This window comes from Bufo gargarizans, chromosome 9 (genome assembly GCF_014858855.1).
Source record: "Bufo gargarizans isolate SCDJY-AF-19 chromosome 9, ASM1485885v1, whole genome shotgun sequence".
NCBI classification, from domain to species: domain Eukaryota; kingdom Metazoa; phylum Chordata; class Amphibia; order Anura; family Bufonidae; genus Bufo; species Bufo gargarizans.
This window is the reverse complement of record NC_058088.1, coordinates 2,607,565-2,626,436: the sequence shown is the minus strand read 5'-3', so window position 1 is coordinate 2,626,436 and position 18,872 is coordinate 2,607,565. Positions and strand designations below refer to the sequence as shown.

The 18,872-nt window shown below is 47.8% G+C and overlaps 1 protein-coding gene across 1 annotated transcript in view; it reads right to left on the bottom strand.

The window, feature by feature from the left end:
• TMEM91 (transmembrane protein 91) overlaps positions 1–18,872 on the bottom strand; it is a 50,618-nt gene that overhangs the window by 14,558 nt on the left and 17,188 nt on the right. The window contains exon 2 of the mRNA XM_044268377.1: positions 8,020–8,681. Coding sequence (XP_044124312.1) covers positions 8,020–8,412 — 393 coding nt within the window. The 5' untranslated portion in view covers positions 8,413–8,681. The remainder of the gene's footprint in view (positions 1–8,019; positions 8,682–18,872) is intronic.

Genomic DNA, 18,872 nt, shown 5'->3' with positions numbered 1-18,872 from the left:
ACAATAAATGATGGAAAGGCTCCACCGGGAGACACCTCCACATGGCAACAATACAACAAGAACATAATGCACATAGTGCACATAGTGTAGCCCTATGTAAGACTCAACAATAGCCCCCCCCCTCTTTTTCTTCTTCTTTCTTCTTCTATATTTTTTTTTTTATTTTAATTTTATTTTGTATATATTTTTATTTTTTTTTTTTGGGGGCCTTAGTAGCTAATCCCCTCCCCCAGTTTCTAAATTAACGTCCCTTATCTAATGTCCATAAGAGAAAATAACCGGAATGAATGCTATCGCAGCATAGCAAGATACTCATCTTCCTCTCATCCGGAACAACACCTCTTCATCCGGCATCTTGCGGAGCTGGCGGCATCTGATCACGATCTTGGGCTGAAGCCGACCTCATGGAGCGGGTTTCTCTCTGGTCTCGTCGCAATGGATCCTGGCCTTCCGAATAAGTAATGGCAGGTAAGTTCTTGGAACGGTGAGATGGCTCCAGCAACATCCGAGCAGCTTCATCTGGATCCGTGTAAGATGCCGTGTTCCCATTAGGGTAGAAGACCCTTAATATAGCCGGGTAAATCAGCGCGAATCGGCGTTGTTGTTTGAAGAGTTGGGAGCAAATGGGCGCGAAAGCTCTCCTTCTGCGAGTTACCTCTGCCTAGAAATCACCGAACAGTAAGATCGAATGCCCCCTCAATCTCAATGCCGCTCCACCTTTCTTGTATGCTCTCAGGATTGCCGTTTTATCGGAGTAGTCAAGGTATTTTACTATGACTTGCCGTGGCTTATTATTTCTGCTCGGCGCCTCTGGGTTCAGTACCCGCCTCGTGGCATTAGACGATCCTTGAGGGGGACCAACTCTGTGTGCTCTTTCTGCCTTGCAGCGTACGTTTATCCCAAGAGCTCTAGGAATTTCGTTCTCGCACATATCTATCAGCTCACCAGGTAAGACGCTTTCTGGTAGGCCTACTATCCGTAGGTTACTACGGCGCGATCTATTTTCCAGATCGTCAATTTTATCCCATAATCTGGTGTTCTCTTCCAACGCTTCTTTGAGTCGCATATGTACGGCTTCCTGGTCTGATTCCACCGCCACTAACCTCTGTTCAAGATCATTCAGTCGCGACCCATGTTGCACCAATTCAGCTTGCATGGCTGCAAATGACTGTGTGATCGTGGAAGACATAGCCTCCTGAAGGTCTGGGAGAATGCGGGTGGCCACCTCCAAAGCCAGGTGCTTGTAATCAATTTCCATCCTCCCGACTTCTGTAACTTCGCTGCGGGCTCCTAACTCTGCCATCTGCGCTGCCTGTGTCACTTCATCCAGTTCTTGGCTATCCGCCATGTCTGTCAGCGCTGGTGCCTTTCCCGCCTTCATCGGAGCCTCTTTTGTTGTTTTTTTCCCCATCTGAATAAGGTAACGGTCCATATACCGGGTCGGTCACCAATAGGTAGCTAACTGTACCGAAAGTAGTGTATTTTCAGTCCGGTAGTCTGGGGATTAGCCGAGTTTTGTGCAGTGGGGTACGGAGCCTCTAACTCACGCTCCTCACCATGCTGGCGCCGGAACCGGAAGTCAATAAGCTTCTTTTATTTTCTCATGAAAGCAAAAGTCCTACAACCAGGACGCGTTTCGGCATGCAAGCCTTTCTCAACAGGTACATCCAACAAAAGAAATCAAGCCATATATGGGGTCTAGTACTGCCATTAGGGACATCTCCACCCTTTTCAGTGGGTGGTGTTCAATCAATAATCAATCAACTAATGAAGCAAAGTAACATAAAGTGAAACAAAGTAACATATGGCAGATCATTTTTGGGTAGTACTAAAGCTATATTGAAACAACAGCGGATATCCACACCACGGATGGGTACATCCCCCTGCCTCCATTGTCTACAGTGCTCCCATGTAATTAAAGGCCCTTCGTTTCATCCTCCACATACTGGAAAAAGCTTTAGAGTAGTAGTTTTTTTTACTTGCAACTCGGCAAATGTAATATATCTCATCAAATGCCCTTGTGGCCTGTTATATGTGGGTGAGCCGATGCAGGCAGTGAGGGATCGGATTAGTAAGCATAAATCCGATTTTAGGACAAAAAAACTGATGTTACCGGTTCCATATCATTTTGATAAATTGAAACATACCGTCGCACAACTGCGATTTCAAGTATTAGAGCAGGTGAAGAGCCATAGGAGAGGGGGAGATGTCAAGAGGCTTCTCCTTAGAAGAGAGGCCTTTTGGATACACACCCTTGATACACTGCACCCAAGGGGCCTGAATAGGGACTATGAGGTCACACATTTGTGAGGTTTTCATATATACAGTGGGATGCGAAAGTTTGGGCAACCTTGTTAATCGTCATGATTTTCCTGTATAAATCGTTGGTTGTTACGATTAAAAATGTCAGTTAAATATATCATATAGGAGACACACACAGTGATATTTGAGAAGTGAAATGAAGTTTATTGGATTTACAGAAAATGTGCTATAAATTTTTAAACAAAATTAGGCAGGTGCATAAATTTGGGCACCACAAAAATGAAATTAAATCAATATTTAGTAGATCCTCCTTTTGCAGAAATTACAGCCTCTAAACGCTTCCTGTAGGTTCCAATGAGAGTCTGGATTCTGGTTGAAGGTATTTTGGACCATTCCTCTTTACAAAACATCTTTAGTTCATTCAGGTTTGATGGCTTCCGAGCATGGACAGCTCTTTTTAAGGCACACCACAGATTTTCAATTATATTCAGGTCTGGGGACTGAGATGGCCATTCCCGAACCTTGTACTTGTTCCTCTGCATAAATGCCTTAGTGGATTTTGAGCAGTGTTTAGGGTCGTTGTCTTGTTGAAAGATCCAGCCCCGGCGCAGCTTCAGCTTTGTCACTGATTCCTGGACATTGGTCTCCAGAATCTGCTGATACTGAGTGGAATCCATGCGTCCCTCAACTTTGACAAGATTCCCAGTCCCTGCACTGGCCGCACAGCCCCACAGCATGAGGGAACCACCGCCATATTTTACTGTAGGTAGCAGGTGTTTTTCTTGGAATGCTGTGTTCTTTTTCCTCCATGCATAGCGCCCCTTGTTATGGCCAAATAACTCAATTTTAGTTTCATCAGTCCACAGCACCTTATTCCAAAATGAAGCTGGCTTGTCCAAATGTGCTTTAGCCCACCTCAAGCGGCACTTTTTGTGCTGTGGGCGGAGAAAAGGCTTCCTCTGCATCACTCTCGCATACAGCATCTCCTTGTGTAAAGTGCGCCGAATGGTTGAACGATGCACAGTGACTCCATCTGCAGCAAGATGATGTTGTAGGTCTTTGGTGCTGGTCTGTGGGTTGACTCTGACTGTTCTCACCATTCGTCGCTTCTGTCTATCCGAGATTTTTCTTGGTCTGCCACTTCGAGCCTTAACTTGAACTGAGCCTGTGGTCTTCCATTTCCTCAATATGTTCCTAACTGTGGAAGCAGATGGCTGAAATCTCCGAGACAGCTTTCTGTATCCTTCCCCTAAACCATGATGGTGAACAATCTTTGTCTTCAGGACATTTGAGGGTTGTTTAGAGACCCCCATGTTGCTACTCTTCAGAGAAAATTAAAAGAGGAGGGAAACTTACAATTGACCCCCTTAAATACGCTTTCTCATAATTGGATTCACCTGTGTATGTAGGTCAGGGGTCACTGAGCTTACCAAGCCAATCTGAGTTCCAATAATTAGTTCTAAAGGTTTTGGAATCAATAAAATGACAACAACAACAGTGCCCAAATATATGCACCTGCCTAAGTTTGTTTAAACAATTATAGCACACTTTCTGTAAATCCAATAAACTTCATTTCACTTCTCAGATATCACTGTGTGTGTCTCCTATATGATATATTTAACTGACATTTTTTATCGTAACAACCAACGATTTATACAGGAAAATCATGACGATTAACAAGGTTGCCCAAACTTTCGCATCCCACTGTATAAATATGTTAATATAAATGTTTAATATACCTCTTATATATTCTTTTTAGACCTCAGCCTTATGATGAAAAGGACATTTAGATTCTCCAATAAGGTAGAAAACAATCTCTGCCATATGTTACTTTGTTTCACTTTATGTTACTTTGCTTCATTAGTTGATTGATTATTGATTGAACACCACCCCCATTGGGGGTTGCTCCTCTCCCGTGCAGCGTACAACAGAAGGTGAAGTGCTGACCTGTTTCCCTCCTTGAAACATAACTTAGGTTGTAAGCTGTACTGGACAATCTACTACCAACAGCTATGGCTGTTGGTGCTGTACCCGACCCCATCCTGGTTAAAGGGCCAGATCCAGATCGCCCAAACTGCTTTACAGCACAGTATAGTTTAACCTTGGATTTCCACCCTCTGGCAGCGAGGGGGTTACACAAGCTCCCATTTACAATTAGGGCTCATTCAGACGACCGTATGAATGGGTCCACACCCATTCTGCAATTTTGCAGAACAGGTGCAGACCCATTCATTTCAATTGGGCCACAAAAGATGCGGACAGCACACTGTGTGCTGTTCGCACCTGTAGTTCCCTTCCGCAGCCCCGCAAAAAAGATAGAGCATGTCCTATTCTTGTCCGCAATTGTGGACAAGTATAGTGATTTCTTTCATAGTGGCGGCCTCGTGGTCCTCAAATTGTGGAACGCGGACCACAAAAAAATACGGTCGTCTTAATGAGCCCTTAGAAGAATAGAACAATGTTGGTGCTTCTTCTGCACTGGCTGGGTTTGGGGTGGCCCCAACACTACCCTGGGTCCTCCTGACACCGTTGAGGTGTCACCACATGTTGCTGCTCTCCGGAAGGGATGGTAAGGTGTGGGACACCCTAATGGAAGATAAGTCCAGAGAGTCAGGGTCTGCAGTAAATCAGGGTGCTTCTTTACTGGAGGAATTCAGGTGCAAAACAATACAGACGAGGCATAGGGCTGACTTCTCCAGTCTCCTCCCTGGCAGAAGAAGGATTTGATGCTAAGGAATGGCCTGAGCTAGCTGTCTCTCTCTCTCTCAGAAGGCTGGTACCCTGGCCAAAGGCTGGTGATTCAGGGTCTGTGGCAGAGTATTCTCATCTCAGCGTCTTCTTCTGGTCACAATAGTCTTGCAGAGTCTCCTCTTCTAAGCACTGTTCCCTAACTGCAGAACACTAGGGGATCTGACTGCCATCCTTCTATACAGTGTGTGGCTAAACTAGCGAGAGGGAGGGGTGGAGTGGAGAAACTCAACACAAACAAATGCAATGTTACAACTCCTGTCTCTCATAGACTTGCATTAGAGCTTCAGTGATAAACAATGGCAATGACACAGCAGTTTTTCCAGACAAAAACAGGTTTTCATACATAATAACAGAGCTAAACCAGACACTGAAAAGGTGAGTCTGTCTGGTTTTGGTGGCTTATAGTAGCTGTGGAAAATTACTAGCTTCTCATTATTAGTTAGAAAGTCCCAAAAGTCTCTCAGTGTTTATTAACCCTGTGCCATGTAAACACAGTGCAAATGAACAGGACATTTATCCCACCATACAAATGCAGTTACACAGTATTAGTCAATGCAAGTTAACCCTTTAAAGTTAAATAAAGTAAGGAGTGGATGACTTTGCATAGGGAAAAATGTCCACAAATGTCCAGACTTCAAAGTACTTCAAAGTACCCCGGTGACTACACATCCTGTCTGACTTGCAGTACCCCAGACCTGAGAGTATGTGCAATGTTTGTTATATTTTGCTATGTTCCCGTTTACCTTGCACACCAGCAGATAGAGTATAGCTGGCAATGGTTGGCATTAGAAATGGGACAAACCATCCCATTCCTCCCTTCTTGTTAGGAGTCGGTGGGTCCTACTTCTTACCAGGAGGAGTAGTCTTAGCTAGGACAGTAAGGAGGAATAAAGCAGATGCCAGAGCTCCCACTCTGAGGTTCCTAGGGACCAGTTCTTGTCCCAGTTCTTCTGTGAGACCACTATTCCAGAGAGTCTGCAAGAATACCAAAACTCCAAATATTGTAGCATTTACAGTGAGTGGAGTGACCCACTACTACAGCTATACAGACCCTGCTGTGTGCGAGGGACTACAGCTGACACACCCATCACCTACATCACTTCCAGACCAGACCAATTCAAAAGACTGTATTTTCACAGTGGACACCTATATCCACAAGTGCTAGCTGTTAGCCAGAAGTCCAGGAGAGAGACATCAGCAAGATAACATACCAGAGGTGCCATTATCTGCTATTGTACCAGCCACTATACATTATCTGAGGAGACAAAATTTCACTATATAGAACTACTGCTGGTTGGACTACAACTCCTATTTTGCATTATTTTACGTCTGGTCTGATTGCTTAAACCACCATTTCACTGCACCGATCCTCAGGGAGAAACGGCCTGAGGGAGTACACCGTGACACATCATCTTATCAGAGCTACTACAACTCCTATCGTCTGGACCAGATCCCCAGAGGCTCTCTTTGTAGCTGGAGTTATCTGAATGTACATATTTTCATATAATTACATTTCTGTAACTAAAAGACGTCAATCATATGGAAGGGGTTTAAACACTGCGTTACACTGCTGCCTCGGTAGACTATCAAGACCATAAACCATGCCGACCTCCATGTATTTTATGTGAAAATATCAGCAAAGATGGTTGAGATGAAGGAAACTCATCCGGCCACAACCCCCTCCCTTGTGGCTCCTCTGTCCCTGGCTCGCTGCCTATCAGCTTGTAAATGACCTGACAATTGTAGGGCAGCCAAGCGTGCAGGTACTGTCTGTCAGACACAATGCGAATAACGCTGCCATGCTGAGCACAACACCATCACACCAACCGATATACAGCAGCAGCAGCAGAGGTGGGACTCGATGCACCAGGGCTCCAATACAAAATCTGCAACGGGGTCTCCAACTATCATATGTTAGCTATTATACTGGTGTCTTCTTATATGACAGAGGGATCTTTGGACCCACGCAAGCACCAGTGCACCCCTGCACCCCATATAACTACACCCCTGACAACAAACAAAGATACAGGAAGATAATACAGGTACGGGCACAGGGCTGTCTGATGATGCAGCATCCTGGTACCAAACACAGGTAGAGCTCATGGAGGACTGCTTTCCTGTAGCCTCCCAGACATTCCAGGAGAGATGGCACATATGATTTATCTTTCTATCTAGCAATCTATCTAATTACCGCATTTTTCACCCTATAGTGTGGGGAAAATGTCAGTGAGTCTTATGGGGCGAATAATAATGAGCCCTTGCACTTGCATTATGGAAGTGCTCATTAGTACAGGAAGACCAGGAAGCGGGGAATGCAGCGCTCCCAGGCTCTGTACTCACTGCTTCCTGGTCTTCTTCTATCAGCTCCGTGCTGTGAATTGTGTACAACGTGAGGATGTTGGCACTCTGTGACCTCACCCTGTGCGATGTCGGGTCACAGCACAGCGCACGGTAGGAAGAGCCGGAAGAGTGCTGGATCCCTGGAGGGCTGTGGTCGCCCGGAGCAGGACAGGTAAGTAGATATTTTTTTGGTCTGATCTGAGGTCTGAATAGGGGTCTTAACATTGGGGGTCTGATCTAAGTGTCTGATAGGGGTCTTATTAACATGCTGGTTTGATCTGAGGTTTGAATGGGGGTCTTAACATTGGGGGTCTTAACATTGGGGGTCTGATCTTAGTGTCTGAATAGCGGTCTTATTAACATTAGGGTCTGATCTGAGGTCCAAATAGTGTTCCTAACATTGGGGGTCTGATCTGAGTTTTATGAATGAGGGTCTTATTAACATGGAGTTCTGATCTGAGTGTCTGAATAGGGGTCCTAACATGGGGGTCTGATCTGAAGTCTGATTGGGGGTCTTAATAACATTGGGAGTCTGATCTGAGGGCTAAATATCTAATTATCTATCTACCAATCTATTACCTAATATCTATCTATCTGTGTCATATTGATATCACAGTGGGGTTTGTCATATATCAGGGTCATCAGTATGTAGACCTGTATCTGTACCTCCATATCCAGCACATCATCATCCCGGACATCACAGGAAACAGTGTGAATGTCTTTCTCTGGGGTGTACAGTAACTTCTTGCAGAGATCTGGACTCCCCTGAGGGTCTACAAATGTAGTCTCTGAATAGTCTTTTCCTTTCCAGACCTGGGGATCTGTTGTCTTCCAAAAAGAGACGTCTGCAACCCTCCCACCCCCAGAATCCACAGTCCTGCGGAGGCTACCTGGGTCCAAGAACTGCTGGGGGAGTTCTCCACCTTGCTGTGCGCGGTGTGGGAGACATTTCCAGATGAATCCTTCACCCCCACCATCTTTAGAGAGGAGAGGGGTAAGCATACCTGTCCCCATCGACCTGTCCAGTAGGGGGTGCTGTAACTCATGCAGATACTCCATTAGCTTTCACTATCACTGATGACGCCAGAGGATTCTGAGAGAAGTCATTGTCCAATCAGTAAAGCGCAGTACTTGGCCTTGCCTTGGCCCCAAATTTCTGGACTTTCTTTAATTTGCTGCTACAAAACTTGCATTCTTCATGATTTCTGTATTTAGGCGACTGTCATCCCCTGATTATATGCAGCAGATGGGTTCTGGTATGAACATCATGTAGGAATCATTCATTGTTTACATCTCTCCTGTTCCCGAAATATTGAGGCCAGGATTTTCTGTAAACAAAAAGGAAAGGAAATAATTAATAATATACCCTCCAGGGCCCAGGTGTAGTGACCTGCTGGTTCACTTCTAATGGGTTGATGCCATGGCTCACTTCTTAAGAGTTAATGCTATAATATGTTATGATTCACTTCTAAAGTCATTAGAATCTTTACTGAGATGCTCACTATGCACTTTCGTTGGTACAAATGGCTAATGAGACTTTACTATGCTAATACTATGTATTCCAAAAGGCTGTATATAAGTAAGAAATAGTTAGTAATAGTTGCCAAGTGGTGGGCTGGCCCCACTTTTCCCTGGCTAGAGAGTTCCTGGCAAGTGTCCCTATAGCGTGGACGTGTATGGTGCTGTTGGTGTGTAATCCAGATAAGTAAATGCAGGAGAAAATAAATTCTTCTCAATGGGGAGATCATCCCAGTGAGTGAAAAACTGCCATAAAACTTTGCAACTTTGATCCAACCTCTGAGGGAGAGAAGTACTGACTCTGAGGGAGAGAAGTACTGACTTTTGCAGAAGGTTGAGGACCATAGAGGAACAAGATACAAGCTTGGATAAAGACAGTAAAGGTAACGCATATAGATGTTGACTTTACTGCATATGGATTGGGTTAAATTGCTTCTGGCAACCACCACATGACTGAGACGGACTGGTCATCCATCTGCACCCCACAGTTGGGCATTGCAGAGAGATATTGAAAGAAATTACACAACTATGGCCAGTTGGAAAGATTGCTTGTATCTGTGGGAAGAGACTCGGGAAGGATCACCATAGTAGCCATCCTCTATACTCAGCCTGGGAACTGAGCCTACTGTTTGTAATTGCACTGTGGCACCCATCAGCCACTCAGTAAAAGAGAGACTATATTTTACTATTACCAAGTCAGCTTGGTCATTTGTCTCCATATGCGACCCAGGCCCCTGTTCTCCTGCCTTGTGCCCGTCTACCAATTCATCTAAAATCAAAGGCACCCCAGCCAGTACCAGATAGGAGACCCCAAAGTCTCAACAGAACAAGGATTGCATGCCTCCACCCACTGCACAAAGGGCCAGGGGAAGTGTTAGGGCAGGGAATAGCCACTGTGAGGATTACAACCACCCTCATGGTCACACCCACCACTATTATCCTACTCTGCCTCATGCCTTCCCTGCTGGCCGACGCATGGCACAGGAAGGACAATAAGCGCAGTTTCACTTCCTGCCTCCCTATTGCCTGCCCATCTAATACTTGCACTCACCTCCTTGCTTTTCTACTCTCTTCTTTCACCTGCCTGCCTCTCTACTGCCTTCTCTCACCCATTTGACTTCTACTGCCTACCTTCACCTCTCTGTCTCTCTACTGCCCTCATTTACTTCCCTTCCTCCCTACTCTCTGACCTTATCTCCCTGCAATTCTACTCTCTTTCCTCACCTCCCTGCTGCCTTCAGTCACCTCCCTGCCTTTCTGCTGCCTTCCCTCGCCTCCCTGTCTCTCTCCCGCATTTCTCACTTCCATTTCCTGCCTCCCTACTGCCTGCCCTCACCTCCCTGCTTCTCTACTCTTCCCTCCTATACTTACCTCTCTACTGCTTTCCCTCACTTTCCTGCTGTTCTACTCTCTTCTACCTCACCTGCCTGCCTCACTACTGCCTGCCCTCACCTGTCTGCTTTTCTACTCTTCCCTCATCAACCTGTCTCTCTGAAGCCTTCACTCACTTCCCTGCTTCTCTACTGCCTGCCCTCATCTCACTGCTTCCCTACTATCTTCTCCGCTTTCCTGCTGCCTGCCTCATCTCCCTGCTTCCCTACTATCTTCTCCGCTTTCCTGCTGCCTGCCCTCATCTCCTTCTTCCCTACTATCTTCTCTGCTTTCCTGCTGCCTGCCTCATCTCCCTGCTTCCCTACTATCTTCTCTGCTTTCCTGCTGCCTGCCTCATCTCCCTGCTTCCCTACTATCTTCTCTGCTTTCCTGCTGCCTGCCTCATCTCCTTCTTCCCTACTATCGTCTCTGATTTCCTGCTGCCTGCACTCATCTCCCTGTCTCCCTACTATCTTCTCTGCTTTCCTGCTGCCTGCCTCATCTCCCTGCTTCCCTACTATCTTCTCTGCTTTCCTGCTGCCTGCCTCATCTCCCTGCTTCCCTACTATCTTCTATGCTTTCCTGCTGACTGCACTCATCTCCCTGCTTCCCTACTATCTTCTCTGCTTTCCTGCTGCCTGCCTCATCTCCCTGCTTCCCTACTATCTTCTATGCTTTCCTGCTGCCTGCCCTCATCTCCCTGCTTCCCTACTATCTTCTCTGCTTTCCTGCTGCCTGCCTCATCTCCCTGCTTCCTACTATCTTCTCTGCTTTCCTGCTGCCTGCCCTCATCTCCCTGCTTCCCTACTATCTTCTCTGCTTTCCTGCTGCCTGCCTCATTTCCCTGCTTCCTACTATCTTCTCTGCTTTCCTGCTACCTGCCCTCATCTCCCTGCTTCCCTACTATCTTCTCTGCTTTCCTGCTGCCTGCCTCATTTCCCTGCTTCCCTACTATCTTCTCTGCTTTCCTGCTGCCTGCCCTCATCTCACTGCTTCCCTACTATCTTCTCCGCTTTCCTGCTGCCTGCCTCATCTCCCTGCTTCCCTACTATCTTCTCCGCTTTCCTGCTGCCTGCCCTCATCTCCTTCTTCCCTACTATCTTCTCTGCTTTCCTGCTGCCTGCCTCATCTCCCTGCTTCCCTACTATCTTCTCTGCTTTCCTGCTGCCTGCCTCATCTCCCTGCTTCCCTACTATCTTCTCTGCTTTCCTGCTGCCTGCCTTATCTCCTTCTTCCCTACTATCGTCTCTGATTTCCTGCTGCCTGCACTCATCTCCCTGTCTCCCTACTATCTTCTCTGCTTTCCTGCTGCCTGCCTCATCTCCCTGCTTCCCTACTATCTTCTCTGCTTTCCTGCTGCCTGCCTCATCTCCCTGCTTCCCTACTATCTTCTATGCTTTCCTGCTGCCTGCACTCATCTCCCTGCTTCCCTACTATCTTCTCTGCTTTCCTGCTGCCTGCCTCATCTCCCTGCTTCCCTACTATCTTCTATGCTTTCCTGCTGCCTGCCCTCATCTCCCTGCTTCCCTACTATCTTCTCTGCTTTCCTGCTGCCTGCCTCATCTCCCTGCTTCCTACTATCTTCTCTGCTTTCCTGCTGCCTGCCCTCATCTCCCTGCTTCCCTACTATCTTCTCTGCTTTCCTGCTGCCTGCCTCATCTCCCTGCTTCCCTACTATCTTCTCTGCTTTCCTGCTGCCTGCCTCATTTCCCTGCTTCCTACTATCTTCTCTGCTTTCCTGCTACCTGCCCTCATCTCCCTGCTTCCCTACTATCTTCTCTGCTTTCCTGCTGCCTGCCTCATTTCCCTGCTTCCCTACTATCTTCTCTGCTTTCCTGCTGCCTGCCCTCATCTCCCTGCTTCCCTACTATCTTCTCTGCTTTCCTGCTGCCTGCCTCATCTCCCTGCTTCCCTACTATCTTCTCTGCTTTCCTGCTGCCTGCCCTCATCTCCCTGCTTCCTACTATCTTCTCTGCTTTCCTGCTGCCTGCCTCATCTCCCTGCTTCCTACTATCTTCTCTGCTTTCCTGCTGCCTGCCTCATCTCCCTGCTTCCCTACTATCTTCTATGCTTTCCTGCTGCCTGCCTCATCTCCCTGCTTCCCTACTATCTTCTCTGCTTTCCTGCTGCCTGCCCTCATCTGCCTGCTTCCCTACTATCTTCTCTGCTTTCCTGCTGCCTGCCCCCATCTCCCTGCTTCCCTACTATCTTCTCTGCTTTCCTGCTGCCTGCCTCATCTCCCTGCTTCCTACTATCTTCTCTGCTTTCCTGCTGCCTGCCTCATCTCCCTGCTTCCCTACTATCTTCTCTGCTTTCCTGCTGCCTGCCTCATCTCCCTGCTTCCCTACTATCTTCTCTGCTTTCCTGCTGCCTGCCTCATCTCCCTGCTTCCCTACTATCTTCTCTGCTTTCCTGCTGCCTGCCTCATCTCCCTGCTTCCTACTATCTTCTCTGCTTTCCTGCTGCCTGCCCTCATCTCCCTGCTTCCCTACTATCTTCTCTGCTTTCCTGCTGCTTGCCTCATTTCCCTGCTTCCTACTATCTTCTCTGCTTTCCTGCTGCCTGCCCTCATCTCCCTGCTTCCCTACTATCTTCTCTGCTTTCCTGCTGCCTGCCTCATTTCCCTGCTTCCCTACTATCTTCTCTGCTTTCCTGCTGCCTGCCCTCATCTCACTGCTTCCCTACTATCTTCTCCGCTTTCCTGCTGCCTGCCTCATCTCCCTGCTTCCCTACTATCTTCTCCGCTTTCCTGCTGCCTGCCCTCATCTCCTTCTTCCCTACTATCTTCTCTGCTTTCCTGCTGCCTGCCTCATCTCCCTGCTTCCCTACTATCTTCTCTGCTTTCCTGCTGCCTGCCTCATCTCCCTGCTTCCCTACTATCTTCTCTGCTTTCCTGCTGCCTGCCTTATCTCCTTCTTCCCTACTATCGTCTCTGATTTCCTGCTGCCTGCACTCATCTCCCTGTCTCCCTACTATCTTCTCTGCTTTCCTGCTGCCTGCCTCATCTCCCTGCTTCCCTACTATCTTCTCTGCTTTCCTGCTGCCTGCCTCATCTCCCTGCTTCCCTACTATCTTCTATGCTTTCCTGCTGCCTGCACTCATCTCCCTGCTTCCCTACTATCTTCTCTGCTTTCCTGCTGCCTGCCTCATCTCCCTGCTTCCCTACTATCTTCTATGCTTTCCTGCTGCCTGCCCTCATCTCCCTGCTTCCCTACTATCTTCTCTGCTTTCCTGCTGCCTGCCTCATCTCCCTGCTTCCTACTATCTTCTCTGCTTTCCTGCTGCCTGCCCTCATCTCCCTGCTTCCCTACTATCTTCTCTGCTTTCCTGCTGCCTGCCTCATCTCCCTGCTTCCCTACTATCTTCTCTGCTTTCCTGCTGCCTGCCTCATTTCCCTGCTTCCTACTATCTTCTCTGCTTTCCTGCTACCTGCCCTCATCTCCCTGCTTCCCTACTATCTTCTCTGCTTTCCTGCTGCCTGCCTCATTTCCCTGCTTCCCTACTATCTTCTCTGCTTTCCTGCTGCCTGCCCTCATCTCCCTGCTTCCCTACTATCTTCTCTGCTTTCCTGCTGCCTGCCTCATCTCCCTGCTTCCCTACTATCTTCTCTGCTTTCCTGCTGCCTGCCCTCATCTCCCTGCTTCCTACTATCTTCTCTGCTTTCCTGCTGCCTGCCTCATCTCCCTGCTTCCTACTATCTTCTCTGCTTTCCTGCTGCCTGCCTCATCTCCCTGCTTCCCTACTATCTTCTATGCTTTCCTGCTGCCTGCCTCATCTCCCTGCTTCCCTACTATCTTCTCTGCTTTCCTGCTGCCTGCCCTCATCTGCCTGCTTCCCTACTATCTTCTCTGCTTTCCTGCTGCCTGCCCCCATCTCCCTGCTTCCCTACTATCTTCTCTGCTTTCCTGCTGCCTGCCTCATCTCCCTGCTTCCTACTATCTTCTCTGCTTTCCTGCTGCCTGCCTCATCTCCCTGCTTCCCTACTATCTTCTCTGCTTTCCTGCTGCCTGCCTCATCTCCCTGCTTCCCTACTATCTTCTCTGCTTTCCTGCTGCCTGCCTCATCTCCCTGCTTCCCTACTATCTTCTCTGCTTTCCTGCTGCCTGCCTCATCTCCCTGCTTCCTACTATCTTCTCTGCTTTCCTGCTGCCTGCCCTCATCTCCCTGCTTCCCTACTATCTTCTCTGCTTTCCTGCTGCTTGCCTCATTTCCCTGCTTCCTACTATCTTCTCTGCTTTCCTGCTGCCTGCCCTCATCTCCCTGCTTCCCTACTATCTTCTCTGCTTTCCTGCTGCCTGCCTCATTTCCCTGCTTCCCTACTATCTTCTCTGCTTTCCTGCTGCCTGCACTCATCTCCCTGCTTCCCTACTATCTTCTCTGCTTTCCTGCTGCCTGCCTCATTTCCCTGCTTCCCTACTATCTTCTCTGCTTTCCTGCTGCCTGCCTCATCTCCCTGCTTCCCTACTATCTTCTATGCTTTCCTGCTGCCTGCCCTCATCTCCCTGCTTTCCTACTATCTTCTCTGCTTTCCTGCTGCCTGCCTCATCTCCCTGCTTCCCTACTATCTTCTCTGCTTTCCTGCTGCCTGCCTCATCTCCCTGCTTCCCTACTATCTTCTCTGCTTTCCTGCTGCCTGCCTCATCTCCCTGCTTCCCTACTATCTTCTCTGCTTTCCTGCTGCCTGCCTCATCTCTCTGCTTCCCTACTATCTTCTATGCTTTCCTGCTGCCTGCCTCATCTCCCTGCTTCCCTACTATCTTCTATGCTTTCCTGCTGCCTGCCCTCCTCTCCCTGCTTTCCTACTATCTTCTCTGCTTTCCTGCTGCCTGCCTCATCTCCCTGCTTCCTACTATCTTCTCTGCTTTCCTGCTGCCTGCCTCATCTCCCTGCTTCCCTACTATCTATTATGCTTTCCTGCTGCCTGCCTCATCTCCCTGCTTCCCTACTATCTTCTCTGTTTCCTGCTGCCTGCCTCATCTCCCTGCTTCCTACTATCTTCTCTGCTTTCCTGCTGCCTGCCTCATCTCCCTGCTTCCCTACTATCTTCTCTGCTTTCCTGCTGCCTGCCTCATCTCCCTGCTTCCCTACTATCTTCTCTGCTTTCCTGCTGCCTGCACTCATCTCCCTGCTTCCCTACTATCTTCTATGCTTTCCTGCTGCCTGCCTCATCTCCCTGCTTCCCTACTATCTCCTCTGCTTTCCTGCTGCCTGCCTCATCTCCCTGCTTCCCTACTCGGTTCTGTGTCTCTCCCTGTCTGGCTGCACTTCCTTGCCTCCCTTCTGCCTGCCCTCAGCTCCCTACTGCCTGATACGTTTTTCCAGCTTGTTGCCTTTCTCTGCTGCCTGGTCTCCCCTATTTCCCCATAGGGTGAGTTATTAAAGGGCTCCTCCTAGTTTCCTATAATTAATTATGAATAAATAAAGAAATATAAACTGATCCCCGCAGATCTGGCATATGGTTCCCCCACTTGTTCTGTGTTATGGGCTCTCTGTTCTAATGGAGGGGCCTCTTCTATAATGTACCAAGCAGAAGGCTATGGAGGCAGCCATACCACTACGTCCATGAAGCGGACGCCTATTCCAGACCTTCATGATCGACCCCTTTAAGGTCTGTCTGTTCTATAGCCCCCATATGTCTGCTCTGTATGTATAATAATGTATTCCAGCTCGGCCGCCTTACTTCATAGCCAGAAACAGAACGGTTATATTTAGTGCCCAGTGAGATAGAAATCTTCTTTGTACATATGTTATGTGACGTCTGTCCTCTCCCCCTGCAGCGGCATAGGAACCGTGGAGAGATCCGTGTGAGATTATTACTCGCAGCTAACCTACAATGCTCCTCTACTGCAATTAATATTCCTGTTACTAGGGATTTACCTGGTCCTTCTGTGAAGCATACACTGTCATCAATTATAGATATACCTACCAAGACTAGAAATCAGGCTGGGTATATTGTACAGATGATGTACTGAGAGATATGACAAGTGCGGTTGAGAAACTGAGGTTGTATTAGCTTTGTAACGTTCTGGGTGATGGGTGTCTTAGCCGTATTCCCTCCCCTTACAGCAGTGTCTGTAGATGCTGGTCAGAGCTTCTCAAGACTTCACTTAAGGCTAAAGAATATGTGATCGCTATGGAGGATCTGTAACAGTAGCAGGAGCTTTGCAGGTTGCTTCCTCTCCTCTCTGTCTGATCTTGGAAGGATCAGGACCAGCCTACCCCTACCAAGAGGGGAGAAACAGGGGGAGCAACCCTGTTCCTGGCTAACCTTTGCCAACCATTCCTTGCTGGGAACTATGGCGATAAGCAAACAGTAATTTATATATATATATATTATACATAACAACACAACTTGTGGGGTACTACATAAGGCCTCATGCACACTGCTGTATTATGGAAGTATGAGGAAAACACACAGCCCCCATAGCCTGCAGTGAGCCCACACTGTATCTTCTGGTGCTCCTCCTGGTGCCCTGGTGTGAAGTTCAACCAAAACATCTAGGGGACAACATAGCACCTCAATGCAGCACCACATGGCGCACACAAAAAGCATACAAATCTGTAGAAGTTTGGGCTCTTTGTGCCACCGTATAGACTCTATTGACCATAATATACATCCTCACCATTTTCAATATTTGATTGCTGCCAGTGAATGGAACCACTATTATTTATATCCTGAGGCTGATAATCCTTCCAGATCCTATCCTGCTGACACAGGTCAAGGACTTGTTACAAGAGAGAGAGATCGGATTCACTGTAAGGTTACCGCCAGATGGCACAACCAAGCCGCGATCCACCCAGTGACAGCCAATGGACACACAATTTTACAGCACAATCTTGCAGTCGTTGGCTGGTGGATGGGGCTAGGACACATGCAGCCAGCGGTGCCATCAGGCGATACCCTAACAAGCTGCTTATTGGAAATGACCAGGAAGAGTTTTCAGATGTGCAGCACCCTAGACCTGGAGACCTGGAGGCATCTGCAATTGCTTGTATTTTTTATGTTGTAATGTTATTTTATGTTCTGCCGTGCATTCCAGTAAGAGGATGTATGGTTGGCAGGGACAGGGCTAACCACCCTAATCCTCCTGGGTCCTGCTTCCAGCCAGGAGGGGGAGATCCAGAGTACAGAGTATGGAGGAAGGAAGCACATGCTAAAGCTCCTACTCCTAGAGCTTGATACTTTTCTCCTGTGAGACCCTTATTCCAGAAAGATTGCCAGACACAAGATACAGCTGTCCCAAAAGTTACAGTGGCTAAAGTGAGAAGAGAGTGACCAGCAAGATTTAGCTTTACAGACCCTGCTGCACGGTGAGGTAAAACAGTTCAGACACCCATCACCTAGAATAACCACCAGGCCATACTAACTTCAATTCTGTATCACACAGTGGACATGTATATTGACAAGTGACATTAAATTGCCACACCACTCCCATCCTCTGCATCGGCTCCTCAGGGGCTTGCTGCAGACGTCAATAACAATGTTTCACCATAGACGCTAAGTAAAGAACTTGAAAATTTTGAGAGACTGAAGCCCAAAAGTACATTTTACAACAGTTATGGGAATTTCCTTTTTTTTTCTTCTAAAGTTTCTGTAGTAATTCAGACTTGGCTGGAAAACCTTCCCATATACCAAGCAAGACAACCTGGGTAGTCCACAATGATAAAATATATGCAATCAACGATTTCTAAGCAATTACCTTGTAAATAGTTCATCTTTGCGAGCTCATGGCTGTTAGTTTCAAGGAGATTCGAAAAACATGAAAACAGCGCCACACCGATCCACAGGTTGCGTGTGGTATTGCATTGCTCAGCCTCATCCACTTCAATGGAACCGAGCCGCAATTCCAGACACAACCACCGCTGGACCCTTTTGGAAAAAAGCTGTACTATTTCTACAGGAACCACATGTATTCCAGGTTCTAGAGCGAGAAACAAACATATCTAAGAATTTGTAAGGTTCCCCCTGGGGGCAGCCCCCGTTAAGCGAGTGAGCTTGCATGATAACGTGTCAGTCACAGGCAGAGCGGGGACGCATAAAGAGCAAGCAAACCATGTAATAAAATATTAATAGGCTTTTAAGGCAGCTGTCTGAGTGATGGGAGCCCCGGCCACCTCGCTCCCTCAGTGCGTGGAACTGCAAGTGGGCATATAACATCTATCTCACTGCTGGAACATGACAGAGCCTGGCAGGAGGGGGGGCACCGGGGTGCACGGGCTGCCGGTGCCCCCATCTCCAACACTGTGACATGCAATAATTCAGCATTCACAGCCTCACTTTATATTCTCTTTGTTGTGTCAGTAGCATTTATTGCTTCTCCTCTGCGGGTGCATTAGATATTTAAAACCAACCAAGTCTTCTCTGCGTAGGCAGGAAATTTCACAGGGCGCTCTCTCTGCGTGACTCACTGAGGTCCAGAAATTTCCTAACCTTGGCAATGTGGCCGTCTGGGAGGCATAATCATAACGAGAGGAGAAGATTATTAATAAGAATGGTGGCGATCACTCATCCATCCTGACTATGTTGTGTCCTAGGGCCGACCATCCATGGGTCGCAAAGGCAGTGTGAGTAATGAGACGGGAGGGGATGGATTAACGAGCCGGTATGGGAGGCCTATTTACCATGCAAA